The sequence below is a fragment of the Miniopterus natalensis genome, chromosome 2 (genome assembly GCF_054644295.1).
Source record: "Miniopterus natalensis isolate mMinNat1 chromosome 2, mMinNat1.hap1, whole genome shotgun sequence".
NCBI lineage: Eukaryota > Metazoa > Chordata > Mammalia > Chiroptera > Miniopteridae > Miniopterus > Miniopterus natalensis.
Window position 1 is genome coordinate 143466493 of NC_142082.1, and position 16512 is coordinate 143483004.

At 40.0% G+C, this 16512-nt stretch overlaps 1 protein-coding gene across 2 annotated transcripts in view; it reads left to right on the forward strand.

Moving 5' to 3' along the window:
- CCNT1 (cyclin T1) overlaps window positions 1-16311 on the forward strand; it is a 28455-nt gene extending 12144 nt beyond the window's left edge. The window contains exons 5-9 of one of the 2 annotated variants that reach the window (XM_016201210.2): window positions 307-369; window positions 2055-2100; window positions 3237-3400; window positions 3564-3634; window positions 10208-16311. In XM_016201210.2, coding sequence (XP_016056696.1) covers window positions 307-369; window positions 2055-2100; window positions 3237-3400; window positions 3564-3634; window positions 10208-11611 — 1748 coding nt within the window. In that variant the 3' untranslated portion in view covers window positions 11612-16311. Of the gene's footprint in view, window positions 1-306; window positions 370-2054; window positions 2101-3236; window positions 3401-3563; window positions 3635-10207 lie in introns of those variants that run through there. The other variant, XM_087814690.1, reaches the window with a different exon arrangement.
- Window positions 16312-16512: the final 201 nt, after the last annotated feature.

The window sequence follows — 16512 nt, forward strand, 5'->3', positions numbered from 1 at the left end:
TGCTCCTTCCAACCATATAGTACTACATTCTGTTGTCCTTAAAATATGTTCTATGTTTAGAGGTTATTGGGCTTCAGGGGTCTTGAGACTGCATTAACTTTATTATCTTAGTGGTATCTTCTAGCTCAAAATATTATAAGCAGCTTTGGAGATAATGTGTCTTAGAGAAGAGCATGTTTTGTGTGACAGCCTCTGAATAATAATTTTGGGATAGGAAAAAGAGGGAGACCTTTAATGATGATTGAGATAAGAGATGTATAAAATGTCTCTAGTACTTTAGCTTTTTAACCAATTACTTTTTTTTAGGCTTTGAACTAACAATTGATCACCCACATACACATGTGGTAAAGTGCACTCAACTTGTTCGAGGTAAGGAATCCCAGCTTGAGACGGTGCTCTTAAATTGTTTTACCATTTAGAGGCTAAGATTGCTGTGGACAAATACATAACACAGCTGCTAATTAATGTTTTTAGATGATCTCCATTTAAACAGAGTTAGTCTCTCGAGGATGTTTGTCAAGCTGGGGGCAGATTTTGAAAAGACACCAAATCATAAGGAACTAACAGTAATTTTAAGGATATATTGGGAGTGGCCTATCTTGTTGATTCTAGGGTTGATTTTCTGAGACTTTTTTTTTTTTTAAATATATCTTTATTGATTTCAGAGAGAGGAAAGGAGAGGGAGAGAGAGAGAAACATCAGTGATGAGAGAGTCATTGATCGGCTGCCTCCTGCACGTCCCCGACTGGGGATTGAGCCCGCAACCTGGGCATGTGCCCTGACCGGGAATCGAACCCTAATCGCCTGGATCCTAGGTCGACGCTCAACCACTGAGCCCGGCCGAGCCGGGCCGGGCTGAGACATTCTTAAAAGACCACCCAGAGGATCATTTAGAAATTATTTGAACTTATTTTCATTATTGACAATCCTTTGGCAAAACTTCCTTTTTATTTTAACTTAATTTTAGTAGCTATAATTGCATGGAACCTAGTTCCTCTTAGTTTAAATAGTAGTATCAAGAATATCAACATATCATTGTGCATTTCAGTACCTTTTGTAGACCAAACTGATAATTGGCCTTATTTTGAATTTTGCTTATGTGTATTTTATCTGAAAATTCCAAAAGTTTTCCCTGAGTTGTTTATATTTTGAAAGCGTTAAATGGTTTACATTGAGCAAGCATAGGTTTAAACAGAGATGGATATATGCTAATATTTAATCTAAGGAAGATTAAAATTTGCTTTGTTATCCAGAGCAATTGTTTTATTTTGGAAAAAGAAACTTTCTTTTTGGTAATATATTAAATAATTTGTTATTTCATTATTCCAGGATTAAGTCATAGGTTATTCAATTTAAAACTTTTTATTTTAAAGCATATCACTTTTCCCAAACATATCAAGGTCTTTTGGATTCTGATCTTGCCTCCAAATTATTTCATCCCCTAGTTTAGTATTTCTCAGTGAACCTTTGCATCAGTATCTGGGTTACGTGTTAAAAATGCTTGTGCCTTCTCCAAACATACTGAGTTAACTCTAAGGAGGATGCCCAGGAATTGCATTTTATTTTATTATTTTTAATATGCTTTTTATTCATTTCAGAGAGAGGGAGGAGAGGAAGAGAGAGATAGAAACATCAATGATGAGAGAGTCATTGATCAGCTGCCCCCTGCACGCCCCCTACTGGGGATCGAGCCTGGAACCCCAGCATAAGCCCTGACTGGGAATTGAACCTTGATCTCCTGGATCATAGGTTGATGCTCAACCATTGAGCCACACCGGCCAGGCCAGGAATTACATTTTAAACAAGTGTCAGATACTCAGTGTACGGAATAAAGCTTGAGTCCCTAGGTCTGAAAGCAATCCAATTATTTATAATTAAAAATTGCTGATCTGTTTTGGTAGAATGTAAACTTTTAAGTGGTTAGGGACCATGTCAGCCTTATTTGCCACTATATTCTCTATCTTGCAAATATTAAATGCTTACTAATTTGCTGAGAATAAATGGAACTAATACTTTTTCCCCTTCCACTTTTTTTTTTTTTTTTTTTTTTTTAGCAAGCAAGGACTTAGCACAGACTTCCTACTTCATGGCAACCAACAGGTTTATATTTTAATATTTTTCCTTTATATTTTTGGGATAGGACTTTACTTGGGTTGGGATTATCACTTTTTGAAGGGCATATGGAAAGATGTCAGGTCTGGCACTTAGTAACTAGAACCTAAAGACCCAGGCATGGATCTTTGATGCAATGTGTTATAGACAATTCTCTGGTAAATGTTGAATTTTACGCAGTTTTCATTGTTGTACTTTACATTTCCATGGTGCTTTTTAAATTTGATAAGGTGATGTGACTATTTACTACTGATTGATAACCTTCTTAATTCTGCATGTTACTTAGCTTTAAAATATCCAAGAGCTAGTTCTGAAAGTTGATAAACTTGGAATTCATTGATAGTAACTGGAAATCATATTTGGAGGATTCTGCAATATTTAGGATATTTTAAAAGACTCCTTGTTCTTCCCATACTCCCAGATAAATGGGCATGTATATGTGTAAAGAGTTGTAATACTTTTTCTTCTTCCCTTTTTAAAGAAAAAAATTAATACATAACTTGTATTACCAAATGACTTGCTCATTCTCATCTCTAGTCTATTGGTTGTTCATGGAAATCAAAGATATTCCTAATGACTGTCAGGGCTAAGAAGTTCATTTTAATAGACCGATAGGAGAAATTTTTAAAATAAACCATCAAGCATATTCACACTTGAGAGAGTGATTGTCTATTTATTATTTTAAATAGACCAGATCTGTGATTGGCAAGAGACAAAATAATTTATTTATAGGGTATTTCCTTAAGTATTTGATTTAGGGATTATACATATCAAAAATCTTACCATTTTCCTTAAGTTCTGAGCTTATTCTCAGAATAATTGATCCTTGTTTTAATTAAACAGTTTGTTTTAGCTTTTTGTTTTGTTTTGTTTTTGGGTTTTTTTGGGTCCATCAGTTATGTGAATTGAATGATGTGTAGTCAGAAAATTTATAAATGTTACCTGAGCAGGTGGGTTAATGGAAAATAATGTTTAGTGCTGGATTAGAGCACTGGATATTTCTTACCCTTCTTGCTTGCCAGTGTTTTTTTACCTTTTTTTTTTTTAAATAATGGAGAGTTTTAACTTTGGGTTCAGAATTGAGAGCTCATGATACTCTCTTGTTTCCTTCCCTCTGATGTCAGCCTGCATTTGACCACATTTAGCCTGCAGTACACACCTCCTGTAGTGGCCTGTGTCTGCATTCATCTGGCTTGCAAGTGGTCCAACTGGGAGATCCCAGTCTCAACTGATGGGAAGCACTGGTGGGAGTATGTTGACGCCACTGTGACCTTGGAACTTTTAGATGGTAAGTTTTAGAGTAAGGGTCCTTGAAAAGCACTTGATCTTCATCTGTCACATATTTGGCCAAAGGTGACTTGATTCAGATGAAGTAGTTAGTTGAGGTTGTTCTTGTTTCATTACTTCTGTCTCTCTGTGAGTTTTTCTTAAATGTTCTGTTTCATTTGTAGAACTGACACATGAATTTCTGCAGATTCTGGAGAAAACCCCCAACAGGCTCAAAAGAATTCGGAATTGGAGGGTAAGAATTATTGCTGTCAGCTTATGGAACAAACTGTTTTCTTTTTTTGATTGCACCAGAACTGTATATGTACCCTAGGTTTGGAATTTCCCTTTTTGTAGTTATGCAGTAATCATAATTTCAACTTCATATCTTGGGTACTGGCCCAGAGTCATTGGCTGTAGATGATAGCAGAATGCGTTTCATGTTTTGCAACTCTTGTGATATGGTCAGATGGTCAGCAACATTGAGTATTTTCTGTGTGGAGGCTGTTAAGGAGAAAAATGTGGCTTTTTTGAGTTACAGAGTGTTGGCCTCTGGTAGAGGAAACAGTTACAGGGTTATAGTGGACACCATAATTTTGTCTTTGACATTACCTGCTTTTGATATGGATTTTAGAATTTCGTTTTTATATAGATTGAGGCCTAAAGTTATCTTTTAAATATTTTTCAAAGTCTTACTTATGAATAGTGAAATAATTTCTCTTTTTATTCAGTGTCAAAAAATTTATTTACAAACATTCCCACCTTGGCTGGTGTGGCTTAGTTGGTTGGGTGTAGTCCCGTGCACCAAAAGGTTTCTCCTAGTTCAATTCCCTGTCAGGGCATATGCAGGGGTTGTGGGCTCGATCCTGGGTAGAGCGTGTGCAGGAAGCTGCCGACTGCTGTATCACTCTCACATCGATATTTCTTTTTCTTCCTTCCTCTCTCTCTAAGAGTCAGTAAAAATACTTAAGAACACTCCCTGCATTTCTAAGAAATCCAGACTGAGAAAGTGTAATTGTCTTCTGAGTTGAGTAAGTTGCAGAAAATAAGTTTGCCTAGTGGTAACTTGAGAGCACGTAGGTCATCTTTTAATTTCATATAAAACCCCACCAAAATTTCTAGAATTTGCTTTTGGACTAACTGCAATCACAAGCAGTCATAAGGCATAGATATTCAGGAATTAATTTTAGATATGCACAACCTCATTTTTTTTATCGCCTTGTAGCATTGGTATAGATTGCTGTGACTTTTTATTTTATTTTATTTTTGAATTTTTATTGATTTCAGAGAGAGGAAGGGAGAGGGAGGGAGAGATAGAAACATCAGTTGAGAGAGAGTCATTGACCAGCTATCTCCTGCACACCACCTGCTGGGGATCGAGCCTGAAATCTGGGCATGTGCCCTGACCAGGAATTGAACCTCAGTCTCCTGGATCATAGGTCGATGCTCAACTGCTGAGCCACACCCTGCCAGGCAAACTCCTCTTCTTCATAGCTGCATTCCTACCCCTTTTAGTTGTTGATACGACAAAATTATATCTTTATACATTATGTGCCCCAAAATATAATTATTTTAAATCTGTTAGGCTCTTATACTATATAAAAAATAAGATTTGGAGTTATAAACCAAAGTTACAGTAACACTAAGTGTTATACTAATAGTTGTTTTTCCTTAAAATTTGCTAGTCTTGCCCTGGCCCATGTGGCTCAGTGGATAGTGCATCAGCCCATGCACTGAAGGGTCACAGGTTCGATTCCCCATCACAGGCACTTAACCTGGGTTGCAGGTTTGATTCCTGGCCCTGGTCAAGGCACATGTGGGAGGCAACCAGTCAATGTGTCTCACATCAATGTTGTCCCCCACCCCGCCCTCTAAAAATCAATGGAAAACATAGCCTCTGGTGGGGATTAACCAAAAAAATTTTTTTGCTAGTCTCTTAAATCATGTAGAAAACAAAAAGTACAGTTACAAACCATTGTTAAGATAATAGCTTTTATAATTACCCATGTTTTTACCTTTATTTAGATATTTTTTCCTCCATATCGCTTCAAGTTACAGTCTAGTCTCCTTTCATTGTATGGCTGGTCTAGTGATCACAAACTCCCTCAGCTTTGTTTATCTGGAAATGTATTAATTTCTCCCTCACTTTTTTGAAGGATATTTTTGCTGGATTTTTGATTGACAGTTTTTTTCTTTTAGCACTTGGAATATATCAGCCCCCTCTCTCTGGCATCCAAAATATCTGAGAAATCTTGTAATCTTATCTTGTGATCTTGTGTGGGATGATTTGCTTCTCTCTTGCTGCTTTTAGGATTCCTTGTCTTTTGAAAATTTGATTGTAATGTGTCTTGTTTTGAGCCTCTCTGAGTTCTTTGTTGGAGTTTGTTGAGCTTCTTGGATGTTTATATTTGTATCTTTCATCAAATTTGGGAAGTTTTCAATCACTATTTCTTCAAATATTTTCTGTGCCCCTTCTGTTTTCTTCTGAAACTGCTACAATGCATTTGTTGGTCTACTTGATGGTGTATCTCAGGTCCTCTGTTCACTTGCTTCAAGTTTTTTCTTTCTATTCCTTAGATTTGAAAATTTGCATTGTTTTGTCTTCAAGTTTGCTGACTCTTCTGCCTGCTCAAATCTGCCTTTGAATACCTCTAGTGTATTTTTCATTTCAATTGTACTTTTCAGCTCCAGGATTTCTTTTTAGTTTCGTTTTAGGCTTTCTGTCTCTTTATTGATAATTGATATTTTCATTTTGTTCATACACTGTTTTCTTGACTTTCTGCACATTTCCTTTAGTTTCTTGAATACCTTTAAGGGAGTTATTTTAAAGTCTTTGTCTAGTAGATCTGCTATCAGGTATTTTTCAGGGACAGTTTCTGTTGATTAATTTTGGGGGGGGGCATACTTTCCTTTTTTTTTATATGCCTTGTGATTTTGTTGCTGTTGAACACTGGACATTTCAATCTAATAATGTGATAACTCTGGAAATCAGATTTTCTCCTTCCCCATGGTTTGCTGTTTTTCTTACTGTTTTGTTCATTTTGGGGGGTGGAGAGGTTGATTTTGTAAGGTGTCTGTGCTGAGGATCAGCCTGCAGTATAAACTTAAGATCTTTTCAGAGCCTTTCCCTGGATATGTATGGTCATTTTCTAATTTTCCCTGTATATGGAGTTGTTTTCGAATGTGCTACTCTTTAATGTCTGGCTCCCAAAAAGGGAGAAACCAAAAAAGTGATGGGGGAGGAAGGGTGTTGGTCTTTTAAATCCCCTGGAAATTGCTTCAGCCGGGGGGGGGGGGGGGGGTGGTGGGGGGGGTGGTGGAGGGCGGTGTAACAATGACTGCCTGCCTCTTGGTGTACACCTCTGTGGTCAGAAGCAGCATTCAGCGATCACTGCACACATCTCTACTAATTGGAGAATACCGTCATTTTTGCTCACCCTGGCTTCCCAAGGTTCTCTGCAAGCTACTCCAGAAATGCGTGCAGAGCTGCTTGCTACATGGCTGCGGGTGGGCGATGACTAGATTCTACTGTGCTGAGAAATGAAATTTATGGAAATTAACCCCAATTTACTGTTCAAGGCTTACCCTGGAAGTTGCAAGACTTCAACAGAGTTTAGAGTTCCAAAATAGTTATCATCAGACAGATACTGCCAGTCCAGTTGTTGAGGTGGGGAGACGATTACTGGTGCTTCCTACTCTGCCATTTTCCCAGAATCTTTCTTCTCTTTTTTTTTAATGCTAATTAATAGTTCATTATATGTATATACCACATTTTCTTTATCCATTCAGAAATGGACACTTGGGTTGCTTTTATATCTTGGTTATTGTGAATAATGCTGCAGTGAACATGGGAGTGCAGATACCTCTTTGTGATCCTGTTTACATGACTTTTTTTTTTTTTTTTAATTTATCTTTATTGTTGAAAGTATTACAGGTGTCCCATTTTTTCCCCCCCAATTGACCCCCTCCACCTCGTTCCCACCCCCTCCCCAAGTCTTTGCCCCATTATTGTCTGTGTCCATGGGTAATGCATATAACGTCTTTGGTTAATCTCTTCTCACCCTCCACCCCCCTTCCCTCGTCCCTCTGAAATATGATCATCTGTTCCATGCGTCAGTGTCTCTGGATCTATTTAGTTCGTCAAATTCTTTTGTTCATCAGCTGCTTCTTAAAGAATACCTTTCAACATTTCCTGTAGTGCTGGTCTGGTGGTGATGAACTCCTTTAACTTTTTCTTGTCTATTAAGCTCTTTATTTGACCTTCAGTTCTAAATGATAGCTTTGCTGGGTAGAGCAATCTTGGTTGTAATTCCATGTTTTTCATCACTTTGAATATTTCTTGCCACTCCCTTCTGGCCTGCAAAGCTTCTGTTGAGAAATCAGCTGACAGTCGTATGGGTGCCCCCTTGTAGGTAACTAACTGCTTTTCTCTTGCTGCTTTTAAGATTCTCTCTTTGTCTTTAACCTTTGGCATTTTAATTATGATATGTCTTGCTGTGGGCCTCTTTGGGTTCCTCTTGTTTGCGACCCTCTGTGCTTCCTGGACTTGTAAGTCTATTTCTTTCCCCAGGTAGGGGAAGTTTTCTGTAATTACTTATTTATTTATTTATTTGTTTTTTAAAAATATATCTTTATTGATTTCAGAGTGAGGAAAGGAGAGGGAGATAGAAACATCAATGATGAGAGAGTCACTGATCAAGCCCGCAACCCGGGCGTGTGCCCTGACCGGGAATTGAACCCCGATCGCCTGGATCCTAGGTTGACGCTCAACCGCTGAGCCACACCTGGCCGGGCTGTAATTACTTTTTTAGATGAATTTTCAATTTCTTGCTCTCTTTCTTCCCTTTCTTCACCCCAATCATACGAATGTTGGGCCTCTTGAAGTTGTCCCAGAGACTCCTTGTACTATCTTTGTAATTCTGGATTCTTTTTTCTTTTTGCTCTTCTGGTTGGGTGTTTTTTGTTTCCTCATATTCCAAATTGCTGATTTGATTCTCAGTGTCCTCTACTCTACTGTTGATTTCCTGTAAATTATTCTTCCTTTCAGTTTGTGTAGCCTTCATTTCAAATTGGTACTTTATCATGTCATTGCTTTTCTCCTTGAGCATCCTTATAACCGTTATTCTGAACTCTGTTAGCTTGCTTGGATCTATTTCATTTAGTTCCTTTTCTAGAGATTTCTTCTGTTCTATCTTTTGTGACATATTTCTTTGCCTCCACTTTTTGGCTGCTTCTAGGTGTTTGTTTCTGTGTATTAGGTAGAGCTGCTATGTCTCTTGGAATTTGTAGAATGCCTTTGTATAGTAGATGTCCTGTAGGGTCCAGTGGCTCAGCCTCCCCAGTCACCTGAGCTGGGCCTTCTAGGTGCTCCCCTGTGTGGGCTGTGTGCACTGTCCTGTTGTAGTTGAGCCTTGGTTGCTGTTGGCGTCACTGGGAGGAATTTACCTCCAGGTCAATCGGCTGTGAGGACCAGCTGCAACTACAGCCAAAGAGCTGCTGTGCTGGAGACACCCCTATGGAGCAGGATTTACTTCAGTGGAGCTTTGAGTGTGTCACTGGTGGATGTGGTAGGGTTGTAATCCAGCATGGTCGAGTCTGACCACCAGGTGCACTGTCTCTGGGGCCTCCCGGGAGGTGCAAAGTCACCCTCTGCCAGTGCCTTGCCCAGGGCCACTCAGCATGAATTACACAGCAAAGTGTAGATGGCTGGTACTTGTGCTGGGCTTGGAGGTGTCCAGGAGAGACCAAGCTATGAACCAATGCAGGCTGCCACTAGTGCCAGGCCTGGGGCCCCTTATCAAGCTATACAGGGCATGCTGCTGCTTGTTTGAGAGATTTTAGGAAAGTCCTAAGCATGAGGCTCGAGAGGCCGCTTGCATAGAAAAGCCCCTGGAAATGTCCTGGATGAGCTTGCAGGTAGGGAGGGGTGGGGCCTCCAGGAATCACCAGCTCCGGGCCAGAGGTGTGGGTCAGGTGCTGGCTATTCAAATATGGCACCTGCCTGCCAGCTGTGTTCAGGGAGGGCTCTCCCAAGTAACAATGGCCTCTGCTAGCTCTTCTGCCCAGGAGAAAGCTGCCCCTCCAGCTCTTACACCAATTTCAGGCAGGTTAGCTCTTCCCCAAGTGTCCCAGTTTCCTTTCAAGCTGCTGCCCGGCGCTGGTGCTCAGAGGGAGCGCGTCTGAATGAGTTCGTGTGCGGGCCCTTTAAGAGGAGCTGCTGGGGCTCCCGCAGCCTCCCCAACCCTCAGCGACAGTCCTCGCTGGTTTTCACAGCCTGAAGGTGTGGGGATTTCTCTTCCCGGCCCTGGAACCCTGTGCTGGGGGCTCATGTGGGGCTGGGACCCCTCACTTCTCCGGGAAACCTCCACCACAGAGATACCCCTCCTGGGTTTAAACTGCCGCATCAGGTGTGGGCCTGGGGCTGCATCTCTGTGATTCAGCCCCAGTCTGCCGGTGCCTCCGCCCCTCCTACCAGTCTCGGTGTTTCTTCAGTTCCCTGGTTGTAGGGCTTCTGTTCAGCCAGATTTCAGGAGGTTCTAAGTGATGATTGTTCTGTATTTTAGTTGTAATTTCGATGTGGTTGTGGAAGGCGGCAGGTACAGCTGCTACCTATGCCGCCATCTTGTTTCCTCCTACATGACTCTTGATTGAAGGTTTTAAAATCTTAGGTCTTCTGATGGTAGTAATTACTAATCTCATGTTACAGTAGCCTCCTTATTATGGGCTATCAAAAACTTCAGTGTCACAGCAAGCACAGTCTACTCATTTCAGTGTTTTTTCCACATAATAAATTACCTGAAGTGAAGAGATATCCTTTGTTTCATTCTAGGCATACCAGGCTGCCCAGAAAACAAAAGCAGATGACCGAGGAGCAGATGCAAACACTTCAGAGCAGACAATCCTCAATATGATTTCCCAAAGCTCTTCAGACACAACTATTGCAGGTTTAATGAGCATGTCAACTTCTTCTACCACAAGTGCAGTGCCTTCCCTTCCAGCCACTGAAGAGTCATCCAGCAACATAAGCAGTGTGGAGATGTTGCAGGGCGAGCGTTGGCTGTCTTCCCAACCTCCTTTTAAACTAGAACCTGCTCAGGGTCATCGGACTAGCGAGAATGTAGCACTTATAGGAGTTGATCATTCCTTGCAACAGGATAGTTCCAATGCATTTGTTTCCCAGAAGCAGACTAGTAAGAGTGTGCCATCAGCTAAAGTATCACTGAAAGAATACCGTGCAAAGCATGCAGAAGAGTTGGCTGCCCAGAAGAGGCAACTGGAGAACATGGAGGCCAATGTGAAGTCACAGTATGCATATGCTGCCCAGAATCTCCTGTCTCAGCATGATAGCCATTCTTCGGTCATTCTGAAAATGCCCATAGAGGGCTCAGAGAATCCTGAGCGGCCTTTACTGGAAAAGGCTGACAAAACAGCTCTTAAAATGAGAATTCCAGTCCCAAGTGGAGATAAAGCTGCCTCTTCAAAACCAGAGGAGATAAAAATGCGCATTAAAGTCCATGCCGCAGCTGACAAGCACAATTCTGTGGATGACAGTATCACAAAGAGCCGAGAGCACAAAGAAAAGCACAAGACTCACCCATCTAATCATCATCATCATCATAATCACCACTCACACAAGCACTCTCACTCACAGCTTCCAGCTGGTACTGGGAACAAACGGCCAGGTGATCCAAAACATAGCAGCCAGACAGGCTCCTTAGCACACAAAGCCTATAGCTTATCTAGTTCTTTTTCCTCTGCCAGTTCCGCTCGTAAAAGGGGTCCCCCTGAAGAGACTGGAGGGGCATTGTTTGATCACCCTGCCAAAATTGCCAAGAGTACTAAATCCTCTTCCATAAATTTCTTCCCTCCTCTTCCTACAATGGCCCAGTTGCCTGGGCATAGCTCAGACACAAGTAGCCTTCATTTTTCACAGCCCAGCTGTAAAAGTCGAGTTCCTCATATGAAACTGGATAAAGGCCCTGCTGGGGCCAATGGTCACAATGCAACCCAGACAATAGACTATCAAGATACTGTGAATATGCTTCACTCCCTTCTCAGTGCCCAGGGTGTTCAGCCCACTCCGCCCCCTGCATTTGAATTTGTTCATTCTTATGGTGAATATCTGAATCCACGGGCTGGTGGAATGTCCTCCAGATCTGGCAATACAGACAAACCCCGATTACCACCTCTACCTTCAGAACCTCCTCCACCACTTCCACCCCTTCCTAAGTAAAAAAGAAAAAGAAGAGAAGAAAAACTTTAAAAACATGTTTTTTTGTTTCTGGGTTTTTTTAAACTACTGATTCTGAACTAAGAAAATTACTTCCCTAATGAAATGTCTCCCTTCTTGGACTAGGGAATAAATTAATATTGAGACATAAGTGGGAGGATGGTAGAGGACCTTGGTTATTGTATCTGCTGCCTCAGAAATGTAACTATTTTATAGTTTTTACTGGTATTAGAAAGGTGAGAATGTGTTGAAGCTGTGAAAGATTAAGAATACTTTCTCTATTCTTGGCCTCTCCATCTCTTAATTAGGTTGATTAGAGTTGATATCTTCCCTCTTCTTGCCAGGACTGAAACATGGAGGGTTTGTTTTATCAAACAGTTGTGGATCCTTTTGGTGTTTAATATGTCAGAAGAGAGGAAGTATTTAAACGTCAAAATCTTTTAAGAGACTTTAAAAAAATAATTTAAAGAAAGTAAGTTATCTGTTTAGTTTTTTTTATATAATTGGGGAAGGGATAGGGATTTTGCTGTGTATGGTATACATAGCAATGAGTCCTGGGGGTGGGTTTGGAGGGCGGAGGGTGTGTAGGGGGGCTGGGGGGGTAGGCTTTTTTTGGTCACGAGTTCTGAGATAGGCTCTGGCCACTTGAAGTGTTGCGACCTTTAAGTGTGTATGTAAGTGTGGGTATGTATGTTTTTAAGTGTGTGTGTTTAAATATCATGTTTTCTCTTTTCCCTTCCTGTCCCTCACCATTTTCACTTCCCAACAGTCTACTAGAGAGAATACGGCGTTGCCTTTAGAATGTAAGGGAAGGAAGAGGCATGTATTCTACTTGGTATTTTTCCCTTTCTTTTTGTTGTAATTGAGTGGTAGCCCTCTAAATTCAAATTTGGGCAAGTGCAGCCAATGGCCTGATTTTGGACTCTGTTATAAAAACTTGCTTTTTACCACCTGTTTCTTTTGATTCAGAACAAAGGTGGGGTTGAGGAAGAGGTTTGGAGAGCAAGGCTGGCTTCTGCCGTACAGAATTGGGTGTGTCTTTTTTCAAGTTGACTTTTGGGAAAGTGTTCAAGTGAGAGAAGTCTCAGGGTCTCTGATGGGAAGGGATATGTGCTATACATCCTACCTGTGAAAGCCCAGACCATGTGTGAGAATAGTTCTGGGAGAAGCCATGGAGTGAGAGGATCCTGAAAACAATGAAATTGTGATTTGGGAATTTTTAGGACATTGTATTTTAAATTATATTATAAATGTGAGACTTGCTTTTTATCTGTGTAGCTGAAGGGGAATAGCTGCATCCTCAATTTTTGCAGCCTATATGTCTTCAGAGATTGGAGCTTGTGAATTTAACAGTACTGGTGCCATGAGGGTGAGCAAGCCTAGCCCACATATACTGTTATGTGTAGGTTATCCGTTCTTGGTGGCTTTAGATGCTAGGCAGAGGTTCTTCAGACTTCTAAGAATCCTTTAAAAAATGGCTCAGGTGTCTGTTCTTATGGGTGCTTGATTATCCCAGATTTTAGGAGTGAACATTTTTCTTGAGGAATGAAATCTTCTAAGGGGCTAGAAGAATCCTAATAAACCAAGTTGTCGAACTGAAAATGCCGCCCAGCCACAGATCATTTGATGTGATATTCTTTGGTCTTCATGGCATTTTTTTCTTTCATGGAATTTTTTTTGCTGTGGAAAAATGATGCAGTTTGAATTTGTCTTGTTTTTAATGTGGCTTCCTTCACACGAAATACTCTTTATGGACAAATTGGAATTTTTTTATTGGAAGTCATAGGGATATAGGAGTTGTACATGTACTGCTGCTTACCAGTAACAGTTTGGGGAGAACACTGAAGCAGTTGGACTTGATGATGCACTTGCCTAATATAGGAAGGAATTTGTACAGTAAACCTAACCGAAGGTGCATTAGTGTCCAGCATCTTGTCACATTTGAACTGTCTAGCGTGCCTGCCATTGCTGTGTAAAATGAGCTCTCTGCTGACCTATAAACTAGTATTATTTTTTACTTGGAATGTCACTTCACTTTTATAGATGACATTTTCCTTTTTCTCCTTGATAGTGTGTATTGTGCTAATAGGTAGATGTGTGGTGTCTTTACTAAATATAGGCTATTTGTTTAGGTTTTGTTTGGTGGAGTCTACTTTCCTTCCTGACCTTCCCAGAGGTTATTTAATTTGCATCTTTATCTTTTTGGAATTGATGATCACTGATTTGATTATGAAAATGTTTTTCAGCTTTTGATTTTTCTCATCAAATGTCGCATGTTTTCTGAAAACATGCACTCCCTCACCACAGAGACATACATATACATATCCACTTGGCCTCTTTAGCAGTTCTCCATGGCAGTCTAGTTAGTTTCTTAGAACTTTGTCAGGAGTGAACTAGAGAAAAAATGCTTACTAGAGCCTAAGAGCTGCTTTATGCTGTATAGTCTGGCCTAGCACTACTAGATCATTGCTGGTGTAGAGCAGTTTCAAGACTTTAATATATTAATGCCTCCTGATACTGTTTTAAGATACCATGTCTGCTTTTAGATCTTTGTATATGTCATGAACCACTCTGTGGGCTCTGCATGAAGCTGTTGCATTGTCTTTGGATTAGCAGTGTGTCTGTCAGCTAGCATGCGTATTATCCAGATTTGCACAAACTTAGGCTTCAAAGGGTTGTGTGGTTTCTAAACTCTATGTCTTCTCTACCCTCACACCTTCAAAGGGTGAGAAATGGGACTTATACATCCAAGGCTAGTCCAGTAAACATAGCTCCCCCCCCCCCCCCCCCCCCTTTTAACCTAAACTATCAAGGATAAGTGGTGGTAAGCAGGCCTGGAGCATCAAGTTGTGTAAATCTCATTCCTAAGCTTTGCTTGAATCTCATGTTGGCAAAAACAAATACCTGTGGATTATCCTTAGGGCTGTTAATCAATACCTGTGTTGCTCTTAGCTGAACTCCTAATGAAGCATTAACCTGAAGCTAAATTGGTCTTCTGAAGTATCAGTTATGCTTTTTGGGTTTAGAAAATACTTAGGAATTTGTTTAGTCTTTTCACTCATGAATCAATGTGTTTCCATATCCGAGACCCCCAGCTTGCTTCTCTTAGGTGTTTTTTGTGTTTTGTTTTTTTTAAAATGATTTTAGTGTTTTGATTTAATGTATTCTTTTTTATAGTTCTGTATTATTGGCTTCATCTGTGTTAGTAGAAATAAAATCTCCAGTTGGAAACAGCATTGGATTAGGATACAGAAATAAAATCATGGTAACATTAGTGCTGGATTTCCTTAAGCCTCTGCTACCTAATTCCCCATATTGGAAATGCATACCCCTCATACCTTGCTTCTTGGACAAAGGCAACTAGAGGGGGGTCTTATCCCAGTATGGATGGATTTTAAATATATCTGTGTTTCCCACAGAAAGGTAGGAGCTGTGGGAACTTGGGAAATTATTACTTTTTTTCAAGGATTATTCATTTGTTGATGAGTTATTTTGATACTAATGCTAGGAAAAAGGAGATTCTAGACCATCTTGAAGTTGGAACACAAATACTATTCTCTTGGGTTTGGGAGAATTTAAGCAGTCTATGCAGCCCTTCACATGTTGAGAAGTAAGCCCTCTGCAGTCTCATTAAACCTTCAGTAACTTTGATACCTCCCCAGATTTATTGTGTTGCTGCTTGTTAACACACAGCTTTTAACCAAGTTTTTGCTCCTGGTGGTTTAAGAAATGTTCATGTGGTATCACCCTGTCAAATTTTATTTTTATCTTTTTATCCCGCTGGATATGAGTTTGAAACAAGCATGGTACTGTAATCCTACCTGATAGAATGGTCTAGAATGAGAATTATTTTTTAGTGGGAGACCTTTCCATTTTAATGTTTCTAAAGTTTTTAATATAAACTTGGCATTGGAAAAGGGAGGAAAAGAAAAAGAATGTTTACTAAAAAGCAGTGTTTACTCTCCCCCTTTATGAATGTGTATTCATGGTTGAATGAAAAGAGAAAGACTCTTGGGTTTTCTGTTGTCATGTTAACTGTGGAGAGGGATGCTTGACAGCATGTTAATTGAAGCCAGAGCAAGTATGTATTCATCAGGTTATCAGGAAGTCTTCAGTTGAAAGCTGAGGACCTAACTGATTAGTGGTTGATCACATTGGGATTGATTACAAAATGGAGGTGCTGGCTGGGTTAAGCACCCAAAGAAAAGAATGCAGCAGCCTAACTTAGTGTTAACCTAGGTTTCTGGATTTGAAACTGACCTTTTTCCCACCTTAACTCCACACACCTAAAATTGTCCGTTTTTTATCAGACCAAAGAGCAAAGAAGGAAAAAAACGTAACACTTTACCAATCTATGTCACTCAGGTACAATTTTGTGGTGATATTTTTGTCTGTTTTCTTTGTATTGCTCTTAAGAATCCTTTCTCAGCATATTATTCTGCTGTTGCCTCTGTCCTCCTTGGGGCATCTCAGTTCTGGATGCTACCCCTGGTATCTCTACTGCGGTTATGTGAATGATAGGATGTAAGTGACCATTACAGTAAGGGCTCTTTGTAAAAAATTTAAAAATTGTTTTTTAAATTTAAAAAAAGGACATTGTATACATTTTATAGTCTGGCTATCAGTTTGATATATTGCTGTCAAGTATGTTCTCAATCTGTATTTATCCATCCCATCAATAAATGTTAATTATAAAACACTCATCTGATGGTTGTTTTGCATACTGAGTCTTCAACTGTTAGTTTATTGTTATGATTATAGTTCTGTTTTAGTTTTGATAGTAGTATGTACCTTCTTACTATACGAGATCCTATGGGAATTGAGTCCACTGGAAAGGCCTAAGATTTGTCATCACAGTGAACCAGAGAGGAAAAGTATGATGTAGTAAAAAACTCTTATTTAAT